This window comes from Vicia villosa, linkage group LG3, assembly GCF_029867415.1.
Source record: "Vicia villosa cultivar HV-30 ecotype Madison, WI linkage group LG3, Vvil1.0, whole genome shotgun sequence".
In the NCBI taxonomy this organism is placed as follows: domain Eukaryota; kingdom Viridiplantae; phylum Streptophyta; class Magnoliopsida; order Fabales; family Fabaceae; genus Vicia; species Vicia villosa.
The window spans coordinates 95,915,255-95,931,800 of record NC_081182.1 but is presented as its reverse complement, the minus strand read 5'-3'; the positions used below and the strand labels follow the sequence as shown (position 1 = coordinate 95,931,800).

The 16,546-nt window shown below is 36.1% G+C and overlaps 2 protein-coding genes across 2 annotated transcripts; one reads left to right on the top strand and one right to left on the bottom strand.

Annotated features, from left to right (window-relative positions):
- Nucleotides 1-3,498: 3,498 nt before the first annotated feature.
- LOC131658605 (uncharacterized) lies at nt 3,499-5,829 on the top strand. The gene is made up of 5 exons (XM_058927882.1): nt 3,499-3,892; nt 3,979-4,381; nt 5,423-5,530; nt 5,643-5,702; nt 5,791-5,829. The coding sequence occupies exons 1-5, from the start codon at nt 3,804-3,806 to the stop codon at nt 5,827-5,829; spliced, it is 699 nt and encodes a 232-aa protein (XP_058783865.1). The 5' UTR covers nt 3,499-3,803.
- A 2,289-nt stretch (nt 5,830-8,118) lies between these two features.
- Nucleotides 8,119-10,701, bottom strand: LOC131658604 (uncharacterized). Its single transcript, XM_058927881.1, has 5 exons — nt 10,564-10,701; nt 8,945-9,335; nt 8,659-8,816; nt 8,479-8,582; nt 8,119-8,278 (listed from the first exon to the last, which is right to left on the bottom strand). The coding sequence occupies exons 1-5, from the start codon at nt 10,666-10,668 to the stop codon at nt 8,119-8,121; spliced, it is 918 nt and encodes a 305-aa protein (XP_058783864.1). The 5' UTR covers nt 10,669-10,701.
- Between the last annotated feature and the right edge of the window lie 5,845 nt (nt 10,702-16,546).

Here is a 16,546-nt window from a genome sequence, read left to right as displayed (position 1 = left end):
TACTTAACGCTATCAACAATTAGGTAGCTTCGCTCTACTCATCTTCGACACCACAACCACTTCACTAGATTCTCCACAATCACCGCCGAGCTTCACACATCATCTACGATTTTCAAGCATTGTCGCACAATGCTGCAACAACAACCACGCATCAGAAACGCAAAGAATCAAAGACAAAATGAAGCTTAAATCGAGAGATATCTGAGAGACGAGGGAGATGAGAGACGTCTGAGATATGCGTGTCGGCCACGGCGTTTTGAATATCTGATCGGAGATGAAAGATACACCTATCACTATCTATTACATGAAGAAGGAGATCACGCCGGAAGGAAGCTTGAATCGATGTTTGCGGCCGTGAGAGAAGAGAGGACGTCGTACCCTGGCGGTGCTCAAAGAGATATTGCCCAGAAATGATAAAGCTCCGGCCACCGTCGCTGCGAGTTCATCTGAGAGGGGGATATATGCGTCGTCATCATGCTCGTAGTGGAGAGAGTAAAGGATGATCAGAGAAGAAGATGAGCCGCCGTCGTCATCTGTACACGAAGAAGAAGGGGAGCCAAGGGGTGAACTCTTAACCTAATCCCTTTCTGAGTTCTCTTTTTTGAATTAGTGTATTGACCTAGTGTTTAATTCATTGATTTAAGTTTAAGGTGGATAATAATGTGGCTTAAAGTCTGATCTGAAAATTGATGATAACATTGATTTAATGTGACAATTTAGTGAAATAAACCTGATGAAAACATTGAGAGAATCTGATTATGGACCATGTCCCTTGGGCCTCACGAATTTTTGCTACCGTGTTCACCCCACTGTGAGCCCATTCCACACCTTTTTTTTTGGCATAAAGAAATTCTGAAAACCAAAAACAATGCTCCTTGGGCCTCACACCCTGGGCCTGCGCCTGAATCCTTAGCTTCACCACTGCTTTCAAACATCCACCCCCCTAGCCCATAGTATTTCATGTTAAACTAGTTTTTTTATTAGTTTGTTTTCTATTATATTTTGATAGACTTTTGCATGATAAAAAATGAATAAAAACATGTACTATTTTCCGTGTTAGATTTAATATTTTGTACATAGTTTTATTCTATTGTTTTAGATAAAAATGCCATGAAAAATAATATTCTTGTTAGATTTTATTCTTAGAATTTAATTAGAATTCTACCTCTATTTTGTTTCATAATCCGATTAAGCGACTTTGTTTGCATTTCCTTGTTATTTCTAATAAGTGTGCTAGCTTGTGCAAGGTACTTTGAGAGAGTTCGATTGGGATTCAATCGCGTTATGTTCCACTTTATTTGTGGGACACGAACTTATTCCTGATCTCTCATCCATTAAGATGTATTCCTGTATTGTCTGGATTGTATTTCTTGCAGGTTGCTTGTGTGGTTTTGTTTGATACGCACCACATAACGGTTGTGATTTATTTTCACACCGCATCGCTTTGACGCTTATGTTGGACTCCTGGCTCTGTTGGATGTTAGATTACATGAAGTTTCTTAGTTCTGCTTGCGTTGCTAGCTCACTGCGGATTTGCTATCCGCTCGGTATCCCCTTTGTCCATTTTACTCTTTCGCGCACCATACCTTGCCATGAGAAGTAGGTTAGACACGCAGCATCATATTTGCCATGAGAAGTAGGACCTAGGCATTCATTTGGCCAAGCCCTCGAAAGAGGCTCTGTTTTTGCTTGTTTATTATTCCTCGCTTCTTTCTTTTACTTTCAGCCTGTCTCGGGTGGCTTTCCCTGTTGACAATAGCTTCGGGTGACTTTCCCCGTTAGCTAACAGTCTGTGTTGTTCCTGTCTCGGGTGGCTTTCCCCGTTGACAGTAGCTTCGGGTGGCTTTCCCCGTTAGCTAACAGTCTGTGGCGTACCTGTCTCGGGTGGCTTTCCCCGTTGACAATAGCTTCGGGTGGCTTTCCCCGTTAGCTAAGAGTCTATAGTGTATCTATCTCGGGTGGCTTTCCCCGTTGATAGTAGCTTCGGGTGGCTTTCCCTGTTAGCCAAAGCACTTCCCCTGTCCCCAGGTCACTACTCCGGTAGTTTGCTTGCTTTACGAGCCGAGCTCGTTTGTGTGCTGCATTTGCATTGATTACTACTTCGGTAGTTTGTTTGTTTCTCGAGCAAAGCTCGATTGTATGCCATATGGTTGTGATGCTGGTTCACTATCTTCTTATCTGCTATGTCTGTTGGTATGATATCTTTGTGATGCTTGTTCACTATCTTCTTATCTGCGATACCTGTTCGTATGATATCTTTGTGATGCTTGTTCACACACTTGCACATGTATGCTTGTTACATGTTGTTTGCGATGTCTGTTCGCGTTATCACTTGTGATGCCTGTTCACACACTCACATTCGTGTATGCCTGTTACATGTCTGATTTCTGTTTGCGATGCCTGTTCGCATGTTCTTATTTGTGATGCATGTTCACATGCCATGTTTACTAGGATCTTTGTGATGCTCCTTGTTTGCATGCTCCCTTAGGGTGCTCGCTTCCGTTTCGCTTGGAGACGCGGATCGAGATAGAAACAAAAAATTTTGGGCCGAATTACGGCGCTCTAATTTCTCCACTGCACATTGGAGGTACGTAGGCACATGGTACGAACACCCTAGCGAGCGAACTTTTCCCTTTTTCTTTATTTTGTTCGAATTTTTCTTTTCTTATTTTCGTTCGACTTTCTTTCTATCTTGCTTATCCTTTCATTGCATGTTTTCCCTTATCTGTATATCTTCTTTTGCATGTTTCCCTTTGCACATAGCATGATACACACACACCCTTAGATTAGAAAATTAGCAAGAATGGATCCTGTGGAGTACCACAGACGTGAGGGGTGCTAATACCTTCCCCTCACGTAACAAACACCCTTAGCCGTTCTCTGAGACCTGTGCTATTATTTGGTTTTCTTCGATATTTTCCATTCCTGTGCGTAGGATAAATATATGTTCGATGGCGACTTCATTGTTTTGTTTCGATGAGTTTTTCAGTTGCTTCAACATTCTCATTTAAGTAAATAATTTTATAACAGATTAATTTTAATAAATATTTTTTACGGTAGCATCTAGCATGAACCACCATTTAAATGCTTCACCATAGGCCATGAATAATAGCCACTAGATCATATAAGATATAAGATTTATAGTGTACCTCTTCACACACAATTTTTTCCCTTTTTCTTTCTATTCTCTTCTATCTTCATCTTCTTTTCCAGAAAACCAGTTTGGATCAAAATGAGCTGGATCAAAATTTTTACAGAGAAATTTATATCAAACTTTGGGCTTTGAATAATGATTTAAACATCTCATATATACTAATTGAATTAATTTAGAAAAATTGGGTGAAAACATTTTCTCGCTCAACTCTCTCACATTCATATTGCATTTTACAGAATGTTCTTTTTTTCTTATGGCTTAAATGCACTTTTGACCCCCCTATTTTCAGTTTTATGAACTTTTGATCCCCCTTTTACCAAATTCGTTATTTTGATCCCCAAACATTCATTATTTTGGCAATTTTGAAGTCCCTCTCCAAAATTGCATATGTGGCACATGTAATTTGCTGAGCTGTCTAAAATTACTTATGCCATGTCATTTCATTTATTTAATTTATAATTTTAAATAGAAAACAACTTTTGAATATCCTAAATAACATTAATTCTCTTTTTATAAATCAAAAACAATTCCTAACCTAACCCAGAACTTCATCCCCAATTTGTAACGTAACCCAGAACGCGAAGATGAGCAGCAGTCTTCCATTGTCGCTCTAATCAGTTCTCGTCCATTCGCCAAAGCATCGGAGAAGATGAGTAGCATTCCACCATCATCATCAAAGACGACGCGCAACATTCCACCATCATCAACTTGCAAAGAGGATGTTCGTTTCTGTATGAGGTTTGTTCTCTTAAATCGTTAGGCTTAAATAACATTGTTTATTGTGGTAAAGTATTCTGAATGTTCATCCTTTGTTATTTGTTCAGACCATCTAAAAGCAACTACGTTAAGATAAGGCTTCATCATAGGGGACAGTTAGTAGAGAGTCCATGTAAATGGTATGTTAATGGTTTGGTGTCTGAACTGGATTGGGAATGGGATACGGACTACATGTCGTACATGGATTTAGAAAATTTGATTAAGGATGAGGGATATATAAATATCAACTGTATGTGGTACTGGAACCCTAGGTTTTCCTTTGGTCGTGGCCTTAGACCCCTAAACTGTGATAATGATGTTCTTAAGTTTGTTGAGGATATTAAGGGCTTTGAATTGGTGGATGTGTATGTTGAGCACACAATAGAAGAGACTCCTGTTGTTGAGGATGATGTTGATGGCTGCTCATCTTCGCGTTCTGGGTTACGTTACAAATTGGGGATGAAGTTCTGGGTTAGGTTAGGAATTGTTTTTGATTTATAAAAAGAGAATTAATGTTATTTAGGATATTCAAAAGTTGTTTTCTATTTAAAATTATAAAATAAATAAATGAAATGACATGGCATAAGTAATTTTAGACAGCTCAGCAAATTACATGTGCCACATATGTAATTTTGGAGAGGGACTTCAAAATTTCCAAAATAATGAATGTTTGGGGATCAAAATAACGAATTTGGTAAAAGGGGGATCAAAAGTTCATAAAACTGAAAATAGAGGGGTCAAAAGTGCATTTAAGCCTTTTCTTATTAAGTCTGTCAAGAAGAAAAAAAAAGCAAAATTAAAAACTTTTCTCTCAAAAATCAAACCCACTTTATATAAAAACAAAAAAAACAATCTTTTACCAAAAAAAATTATAATTTGAGTGATGTTTAAGGTGTGAAAGAGAGAGTTGACGAACGGTTATGGAATAGAAATTTAGATCCAAAAGCTAGTTTAAATAAGAACATTTCTATTCTTAAAACATGTGTTTTTTTATCTTTAGAATCATCTTTTCTAAAAATAGGAAAATGGTGTACAAAAGAGATTGAACGAGTGGAGTGCCATGAAAAAATGGTGAGAAGGAAATACATCTCAAGAGCCACGCTTTGGAAATGGCCAAAGAGGTGATGCCGCCGTGTCAGTTTAGGCGTCGTCTATGCTGCGCGGCCATCATAGGTCTCTCATGTGAGAGACTTTTTTTTCTTTTTTTTTTGGTTTTAAGTCAGTCACAGCCATTGGATATAAGATGCACCATTATTATCCTGAATCTCTCCACATCTAATAAATCAATCATTAATATTTATCAATTTCTTCTCATTTATTTCATTTATCATTTATTTCATTTATTTATCATTTAATTCATTTATTATTTTCCCTTTTAATTTCTTCCTCCTTTCTTCTCCTTCTTCTTTAATCTTCTTCCTTACGGTGAATCTTTGTAAAACAAATCTGAATCCAAATAAATCACTTATTAATATTTATCACAATTATTAATTTTTGTTTCATCTTCCCCAGTTTCTTTCGTATATGCCTAGTTTCCTTTGTATATGCGAGAGTAATTATCGACAATCCTCTCAATTTCTCTTTGACAATCTTCTCAATTTCTCAAAACAATCTTCCCTGGTTCTTCATTCCTTTTCGTTTCTTACCAATTCCTCATTTTCCATTTTTATTTTTTTAGCTTCTCATTTAGGGTTGTTTAGCTTTTGATATCTTTCCAATTCATTTTTCGAAGCTCGATTCGAAGATGGATGGCGGTGATGTTGATGGACATGGAGTAATGCGAGTTTATCATGTAAGTGAATTTTTTAGCATTCTTATTTTGTGGTTGTAACCCATTTGGTTGATACTTTGTTGATTTAGTTATTTATATCTTTTTCCAGGAAGCTCTCTTGATGTTGGTGCTATTTTGGAGATGTTAAGGAGAAAAAGGGTTGTTTTTGTTGGGGATTCTATGAGTAGGACTCAATGGGAGTTTCGAGACTTAAGTTGATGGAAAATGCAAAGTTGATATCAAATGCTATAACTACGATATATGTCGATAGTTTTATAGGTTCTGAGGAGGATCATATTGGTGACAATATGGACGATGAATTTGGTGTTTCGGCAGTCGCACCACCTTTGCGTGGGAGAGAAAGAGAAATTCTTTTGTTGAATATGATATCTCAAGCTAGAGTTGAACTTTTAGTCCCAGAATTTGATGAGGATGAATCGTTGTCATTAGAAGGAGATCTGATTATTTACAGCACTCTACGGATAGCCAAAAGAATAGCAGTGTTTGTGGAGATGAGTTCTTCAACTCGGAAGATAACTCAGATTTTAGGACAAGGACTCGATGGACTCGATGGACATAGATAATAATATATTTTCTGTCGAAGTTGTTGTTAGGGTTGCTGTTTTGAAGATTCAAATGTGGAGGCAAGATATTATGAGTGAACCCATTGTTGTCCCAATACCTGCTACAACTATTCTTCATACAGTTAGCGGATTCGAATACTACACCGATGATTATGGGATAGTTCCGGGGGAAAGTTCATCAACACAGTCACATTCATGCAGATTAGCCAAACTCAAGGGATGAATTTCTCAACAGGATGTAAATTTCATACAACTTTGTTTGCAAAGGAAGTGAAATCAACATTTACTACATTATAGAATAGAAATCTTGAGAAATATTGATTTCAGTGAGGTTTTGTGCAATATCATACTTTATGTTCTTCATGTCCAAGTCCTATACTTCATAGGAATGACTAGTTGGGTGTATAATGTTGTAGCTTGGATTAAAGATTTTTATAAACAAAGGTCTTGTTTACAATAATTGAATCTACAAGTAGTGAAAGTTTTGTATTCAAAAAAAGATTTCAATATTTTCCTTTTCTTTTATTCTTTCTGAGGAGTGTATCAATGATTACTAATCAATACAAATACATTAGACCTACAAAATTTCATTTATAAATGATTAAGGATTTCATTTATAAATGATTAAGGAAAAATGCTAAGATGATTACATTACAGACTAGTATAAAAGTGTGATGTGTTTGCATATACTACTCGATTCATATATTTGTGCATGTGTATAGCAAAAAGTCCCTTGTTTGTGCTGCGACACATTTATGAAAAATGAAAATATGGAGCTAAAAATCATCAAATTTAATCCATTAAAAACAAAGTTAACCCTAAGTCTTTCTATTTGTACCATTTCATGTCAGGCCTAAGGTAGGAAAACATAAAACTAAAAGTTCTTTTCATGAAGAAATTGTCAATAATTTCACAGAAATGTGCATGTCAAAACTCTTGTATCAATTTTTTGCATTCCTGGAGGTTAAATTCTTCAGTTCACCGCAACCGTAGATGAAAGTAAATTCGATCAGTAAAGCACCAACACCAAGTAACAAAAGGCTAAACATAAGATTAAACCCATAATTCAATAGTTTTCCAAATTCATAATCAATTAAAAAGTACAAATGAATACTATAAACTACAATAGATAGGAGCTCTTGTGGCAAAGACATAATGAAATTAAACCCACCACAAAATTGAGAAGATTACAATGCTATAGGGATCATCAACTTGACAAGTAATAACACAAGTGGAACAGTCAAAGTGGGTAATGGTTTCACCAATGGGCATGCGGCAGAAGCACCAGAAGATATTCCACTAACAGGGCCATTAGCCAGGGACGGGGTAAATCCGTTTGAAGGCACCACAAAGGGTTTGGGTGATTTCCCATCAGTTCCATTGAACAACGATGATAGCGACGGTGCTGGTGCAAATAGTGATTCTCTTGCAACAATTGTAGGCAGGGCGATAAGAGGAGGAAATTCCTGTGTCCCTGCAGCATCATTTAAAATATATTTAGCACTTCAAGCGCGTCTCAGAAAATACATATATTTAGCATCATTTTAAAATATATTTAGCACTTCGCCTACATTTTCAAGCTTTTGCCACAAACCAAACGATCCTACAAAAGTATCTAAATTTATCTACAAGAAGAGCAAGGTATGAATTGCAAACAGAAAAAAGAAAAGATGCTTAGTAATTACTTTAAGTTTCAGGGTCCACAGCTACATTGCACACAATGGCCTACTGTAATGGCATAACTTCCATTAGGGACAAGCAGGGACAAGCAAGCCAAAATCAGAAGCATATTTCGGAAAATTTGAAGCACGTGTTGTAAAATGAATAACAATAGTCAGCAATCAAAAGGCAGTTTATATACACCATACACCGTAAACAGAGCCAACAATGGTGGAGAGAGTATCAGAGGGACAGATTTTGTAGTTTGTGGAAACAGATTTGTGAATCCCGTCGACGCATGAGTATGCACCATCAGAAGACAACTTCAGGTCCATGATGTCCTTGTTATGATATCTAATTCACACAAAAATATCAATCATAACCAGTATATTGAACCAATAAAAGGATAAAGAATATAGACCATTTTTTGAAGTATCATGAAGCAAACTCATGAAAGCACCCATTGCAATGTTGAACAGATATACTAAATCACTATTATAAATCCTGCTATCATACTATCATCAATAAATACAAAACTTCCAATTGCAAGTTACGTTGGAACAGAGAATATCCAAATGCAAAACACCTTTGTGCTGCAGCGCAGTATCGTATCCGGTTCACCAAATTCGACTATTGAGTAGCCACTTTCATTCAGAGGCTGCAAAAGAGTGAAAAAAAAGGAAGGTTTAGCTAAAAGTGGCGTTAAGGTATAAATTGAGTTATAACAGCCTTACTTGATATCGTGCGTGCAAAGGAAACTCTATGCTGATATTAGCTGGCTGTAGCAATGTATTTGGATCAATATCTAAGTGGATTTCAACGGCAGATCGATTGGACAAGAAGGAAGGCAGCTCCAGATTTGTATCACCAAAGACAGTTATATCACTGAACACTGCAATAAAATGTGTTATCGATTGAAACTTGAAAGAAATATGGAGATGTTCCTTAAAGCAAAAATATGAAAAGCGGAATTCAAATGGATTAGCAAAAACTCCAGAACAGCGGGTGATGAGTATTTACCGCCACGTTGAGCAAGATGCTGTAATTCAAATGGATTAGCAAAAACTCCAGAAGGCAGCCTTTCAATAATTATTAATTCACATGAGTCGCTTAAAAGATCAGACAAAGAGTTCAGCTGTTGGGTTTGTAATTTGATTAATGTAGACATGCGACGGTGAGAACCTTCAACAACAAGATTGCGTTTTAGAATGGACAATCTTAATATGGAACTATGGTTTTCTGGAAGCACTTCACACAGACCAGAAGTGACTTCATGAGACATGAAATTTTCAAAGTCTGAATCATGTAAGCCCGTATATCTGTCATAATAAGACTGCATCAGAAATTGCTTCACGGGAGAAAAAGATTTAGCATTTCTACTATTAGACATAGGATTTGGGGAGCCAGTCACCTGAAATGAAAATGAAATATATTGTTCAAGAAGATCCAAAGAAAAAAGGGAAACTTTATACAAATGTTTTAAAAATCGGACCGGAGGGCGAACTGGCGAGACCTCCTGTTTAAGGTTCAATTGATTTTTAACTAGTTAAACCTACAGTCAAATAGTTTATTAAATAAATAAATAAATAAATAACTTATTAATATGGAGTTAAACTTCATAGATAAGTCATACACAATCATATGTTCACAACTTAATAAAGTAAATATTTCAAAAATTCATTACAAACTTAATACAACAAGATCAATGGTACACATAATAACACAACAAAATGGATGACAATACTGTGTTTGAAAGGGACAGTGTGATGATGATGAAAGAACGTGTTTGAAAGGTGAAAAAAAACTATGACGGTATAATGGACTTAGAGTTTGTGGATTAAGGATTTTGAAGTTTTGCGAGCAGAGTGAAAAGGAGACAGATGCATAGAGGCTAGGCAGAAATATTTACTTGGTTTTTGTTTTTGGATATAGATGTCCAGCATATCGGATATGAGTGTCTAACATGTCCAAAATATGGGCCTAGTTAAAACCATACATATATTTATCCAGTTTTATATAACCGGATTTGGAAATAGGTATGAATAACATGCTTATCGGATGAGTGTCCAACATGTCCAAAATATGGGCCTGGTTAAAACCATACATATATTTATCCCGTTTTATATAACCGGATTTGGAAATCGGTATGAATAACAAGCTTATCCAATTAAAATGAACACCCCTGGTTACAATAAGGGCTGCCCTGAAGTTTCTCTCTCAAGATTGTATTTCTAACCTTGTCTTGTATAATCACTCATTCAATGTACCATTCTTAAAACAACATTAAATTTACTTTTTAGTTGGCTTTAAGAATATGTAAAACAGCATTTGCTTGTTCTTAATGTTTAGGCACTACTACCATGCTTACTTCGTATACCCTTTCCCTTGATGCTATTCCCCCTATCACACCCATCAATCATACGTGGAGTGCTTTTTTTCTCAATATTTCTAAACACTAAATTCTTTGTGGCTTATTATGGGACAGTAGACGAGCAGCATGTATTGTATATTGGTCGTTATGGTGCTAGTCCTATGCTCATTTTGAAAGAAGTCATTTCAACAAGAATAACACAGAATACAGATTGTTGCAAAGAATTCTAATTTTGCCATTCCAAGGGTTCTACAAATTCATTACTAACCTGACCTGATACTGAATCACCAACCGAACAGTTTCCAGGTGACCATATAAATGAATATCCAGCTAACAAATAGATGCAGAGTTGAACAAAGTGCCTAGTTGTCATTTAGAATCTGAAAAAAAACAGATTAGCAGTGAGGAAAGATCAGACATACATAAAAAAAGGTCAATGATTAAAGAATCACTCAAACTCAAACCCTATTTTTCTAACTTCTTATACGGTAAGTTTGGTAACCCGAATGAATTGCATTCTAACCTAGTTTTGAAATTCTGTTTGGATAGATATAAGTGAAATGGGGTTTATCATAAGTTTAATTCGTCACAGTGAGTACGAAAAATAAACCTAATCTACGAAGAAGTGAATAATCAGAAAGAGTAAAGTAGAAGGGTGAAAACCCTTAATCGCAGAAAGAGTAAAGTAGAAGGGTGAAAACCCTTAATCGCAGATGCGGGTAAACAAAGAAAAGGAATCATTGACGGTTTTTTAAGAACAAGGTAGATGAATTGTTGAACTTGTAGGAAGCGGGAGAATTTCACAGAAAATGAATTGGGAGGGAAACGAAATGATTTACGAGGGAAAGAAAATTTTCCAAATTTGTTCTTGATGAAATGTGCTCAAAGTATATTTACCATAATAAAAGTTTGAATAAAAAATAGAATAATAAAAGGGAATTTACTAATAAAGGTTCTAAAAAATAAATATAATAAATGAGAATTTATTATTAAAAGTTGAGTTAAAAAATAATGAAATTAGATCCATGTCCTCATTGTATTATGTGGTATCTGAATACTCATAGGAGTTCGTCATCTTAGTATGTAAGCTCTGAATATTCTCAGGAGTTCATAATCTTAGTCTTTAGTATCTAAATACTCATATGAGTTCCTCTTCTTAGTGTGTGGTGTTTGAATATTCATAGAAGTTCCTCACCTTAGTTTGTGGCATCTGAATTCTCATAAGAGTTCTCATCTTAGTCTAAGGTATCTGAATACTTTCGAGAGTTCCTCGTATTAAAAGATGATCAACTATTAAAAAACTGTGGAAGAGATGCTAAGAAGATATAGTCAATTATGTGTAAACTATGTAGGAGATGCATATAAGATGGTCAACAATGTGTAAACTATGTAGTTCACACATAGTTTACCATCGTCCTATGGATCTATGACACAGTTCACACATAGTAAACCATCTTCAATGCATCTTTGACATAGTTCACACATAGTTGATTATCTTCACCAAATCTCTAACATAGTTCATCTGTCACATGGTTTACACATAGTTGACCATCATTTGTTGGATGCCTGACATGGTTCACACATAGTCGGACATCACCAATCGATTGTTTGACATGGTTCACACATAGTTGACCATCATAAGTGCATCACGAACATGGGTCACACATAGTATGACATCATCAGTTGATTGTCTGACATGTTTCACACATAGTTTACCATCATCACTGGACTATATTCCATGGTTCACACGTAGTTGAACATCTTCAATGCATCCCTAACATAGTTCTCACATTGTTTACCATCATCAGTTGAATCCCTGACATGGTTCACACATAGTTTACCATCATCAGTTGAATACCTGACATGGTTCTCACATTGTTTACCATCATCAGTTGAATCCTTGACATGTTCCACACATAGTTTACCATCATCAGTTGAATCCCTGACATGTTCCACACATAGTTTACCATCATCAGTTGAATCCCTGACATGGTAGACACATAGTTTACCATCATCAGTTAAATCCATGACATGTTCCACACATAGTTCGACATCATCAGTTGAATCCCTAACATGGTGTTGAATGCAGTATAGGGCAAGCAACAAACAAGATTTGGAAATATTGATCCGGGAATTATCGTCCTCAGAGATGGAGAGATGCCATTCAACAGTTTCTACGGTTTCGAATTTTGGATTGAATGAGCAAAAAGTAAACAAAGATATAGACAGGAAAGAATAAACACATTCTTAGAAGAGAAATAACTTATCAGGAATGTAAATATATTCACTCTTCACAAACATACACTTACCAACCCGTTATACTCAACCTACGATACTCATCTATGTTATCACGTATCTCTCACATAAGCGTCCATCTCTGGAGCACAAACGAGATCATCTCACAACTAAGGTTATCTCTAACGCGAAGTCACGAGAACATTCGTGTTCTCGCGTCGGCGATCTCTCGCGCGCCGCTCAAACACAAAAGCATTAAGAACAGATACAAACAGTGGATGCTAGCTCTAAATCTATCTCTAGAGTTCAGAACCAACAGATTATCATCCTAGATAAGGATTCAAGAAGTTTATCTCTAAAGCAACCCAAATCCCCAGCATAGAGCAAAAATCCAGGATAACATCAACACAGATTTGTAAAGCAAGTTAAACATAACATTATAATCGGTAAATATACATAAGATTCAAGTAAATATACAAACAAACCCAACCAAAGAGAAATACACAAAGAAAAAGAGAAATGAACCGGAAATCTCCCGGTTTGTCAGCTCCGTTCGACGCTCAATCCACCCCCGATCATCCTTATGCAACCTCCGAAGTTGTTTTCTAAGCTAATTTTGATCTAAGAATGAAGTTGATGGTGTTGGGACTCAAAAATACCCAACCCATGACCTAAAAATTGTGTTTTGGCCCCTTTTAACGAGCTGCTGTCTTAGCAGGTCCGCTTAGCGGACCCCCTCCGCTCAGCGGACTCAAAATTGCTTCCAGACGCTGATTTGCTCCGCTGGAGCTCCGCTCAGCGGACCCCCTCCGCTTAGCGGAGTCTGCTAAAAATCAGATTTTGTTTTCGCCATAACTCGAGAATCGTAACTCCGAATTACGCCCGGTTCGAAGCGTTGGAAAGCTTATTCAATGCTCTATCCAATAATGAATGAATGGAAACCAAATTGATGATTTTGATCATCCTTATTTTGAGTCTTTGGAAGTCCGCTTGACGGTGGCTAAGCGGGCTTTCACCAAAATTGCGAAATCGAAGCCGTGCCTTTGACACTTTATTCCTCAAGGCTCCAATAAGCATGAATACCTATAAAAACAAAGGAAAAACTATCAAATGGTATAAAAGTATATGAAAATACAACTATTCACAAAGTATACGTATTTATATACAAAACGGGAAATTATTCAAATGGTATTAACAAAAGTATCGATAAGTGCCACTATTTACATACACAAAATAAGTACATTTTGGCACTTATCAAACTCTCCCCAACTTGAAACTTTGTTTGTCCTCAAACAATGTCAAATAAATCAAAGAATTGAAAGTAGTAAACCAAAGAATTGTGAATCAACAAGTTTTGAAAACCAAAAACAAATGTATGGCTCAACACAAAAACGTATAAACAAAGTAAATACTTACCACTATCCTACAATGACAACATGTAAACGAAACGAATCCTAAGTGCAAAAAGCATACTAAACATTCTAAAGCAATACATGCTCACATCATGAATCACACCTGGCAAAAATTCATCAATGGATGAAGAACACACAAAGGTGAGGGACTTTTAACACTCATCCAAAAATCTTGCAAACAAAAGATTAAATTATGCATTCATCCAAAAATCACATTGAAGATATAAAAGCAAGAATCACAAGGGCTTTTCAAGGTTGTAATGTGGCTTGGTTAACAAACAAGGGATATGTCCTAAGGCTAATCGAAACAAAAACTTGCCTAAACCTAAGGGAGTGATCAATCCACCAAAGATTCAAACAACAAAATCTCGATCAAACTTCTTCCATAATCACAAGTTTCTCAAACCAATCACAATACTTATTAGCACAATTATTCACTTCTCTTTTCTTTTTCTTTTTCAAAACTTTTTCTCTTTTTTTTCTTCTTTTCTTTTCTTTTCACATTTTTTTCTTTTCTTTTTTTTCTTTCTTTTCAACCTCATAGAAACAACCAAATAAGTACCAACCATTTCTCTCCCCAACTTGAATTCAACCACACCATCATGTGAATACTCCCTACTTTCTAAGGCAAGGTAAAAATTCATAACAAAAATCATGGTTGAGGGTTCAAGAAAACAAAGAATCAATCATCCATGCAAAAATGAGAACTAAACACTCAAAGATAAGCATTTAGCAAAAACAACATGGACATTGACAAAAAGGCTCAAAAGGGGTAACAAATGATCACACACTCACAAGGTGAATTGACTATTTGGTTTTGGTAGTTGTGCTCAAAATGAAACAAAATGCCTTGATCCTTTTCATGCTTTCATAAAATCAACATAAAAAAAGATTAAGCATAATAAAATCTAGTTAAAACAAAGATTATGGCCTCCAGCATATATGAACAATGGAAAGCTTCCTCACATTTATGGTTTGGGAACTAAAGTGATTCAATCAATAAGCAAGTAATGCAAAAGAATGAATTGTATGGTAATTGTACAAATGAAAAGTTTCCTAAACATGTTATGCTATAGAAAGCGATAAATGAGTACCTTGAATGATACAACTTCAAAAACAATATCCTACCATACATCCGCAAGTTGAAACACTCAAGCTTTAGAAAATCACCTCAAAAATCTTCGAATTACCGACAAAATTTGAGTACAAACAACCAACAAAAGAATTAGAAAAACAAAACTAATATATATTACTAATTAGCCTTGGTGAGAGTGGGAAAAAGGAGTGAACCAAGTGGAATAGGAACCCCACTAGTACAAAGCAAGAAAACAAAATTCTGATATGCTCGCTTAGCGAGTTTTGCTCCGCTTAGCGGACATAGTAGAAACCAGAAAAATTAGAACAGGATCTGTTGTTCCAATCACTCAACAAATGTTACGAGTACAAATATATACAATGATTATACAAACATAAAAGAAAACACACATATACAAATATGTACATGAACAAACACATATATATAAACATGAAACACATATAACTATTATCATACAAAAAAGAGAAAATTGGTGAATATAAACAAGTAAACATGTACAAGTGAAAATATACAAGTAAACATATACAATATATACGTTATATACAAAACTCAAAACACGAAAACTATTGCGATGCAATCCACAACAATCCCCGGCAACGGCGCCATTTTGTTAAATGCAGTATAGGGCAAGCAACAAACAAGATTTGGAAATATTGATCCGGGAATTATCGTCCTCAGAGATGGAGAGATGCCATTCAACAGTTTCTACGGTTTCGAATTTTGGATTGAATGAGCAAAAAGTAAACAAAGATATAGACAGGAAAGAATAAACACATTCTTAGAAGAGAAATAACTTATCAGGAATGTAAATATATTCACTCTTCACAAACATACACTTACCAACCCGTTATACTCAACCTACGATACTCATCTATGTTATCACGTATCTCTCACATAAGCGTCCATCTCTGGAGCACAAACGAGATCATCTCACAACTAAGGTTATCTCTAACGCGAAGTCACGAGAACATTCGTGTTCTCGCGTCGGCGATCTCTCGCGCGCCGCTCAAACACAAAAGCATTAAGAACAGATACAAACAGTGGATGCTAGCTCTAAATCTATCTCTAGAGTTCAGAACCAACAGATTATCATCCTAGATAAGGATTCAAGAAGTTTATCTCTAAAGCAACCCAAATCCCCAGCATAGAGCAAAAATCCAGGATAACATCAACACAGATTTGTAAAGCAAGTTAAACATAACATTATAATCGGTAAATATACATAAGATTCAAGTAAATATACAAACAAACCCAACCAAAGAGAAATACACAAAGAAAAAGAGAAATGAACCGAAAATCTCCCGGTTTGTCAGCTCCGTTCGACGCTCAATCCACCCCCGATCATCCTTATGCAACCTCCGAAGTTGTTTTCTAAGCTAATTTTGATCTAAGAATGAAGTTGATGGTGTTGGGACTCAAAAATACCCAACCCATGACCTAAAAATTGTGTTTTGGCCCCTTTTAACGAGCTGCTGTCTTAGCAGGTCCGCTTAGCGGACCCCCTCCGC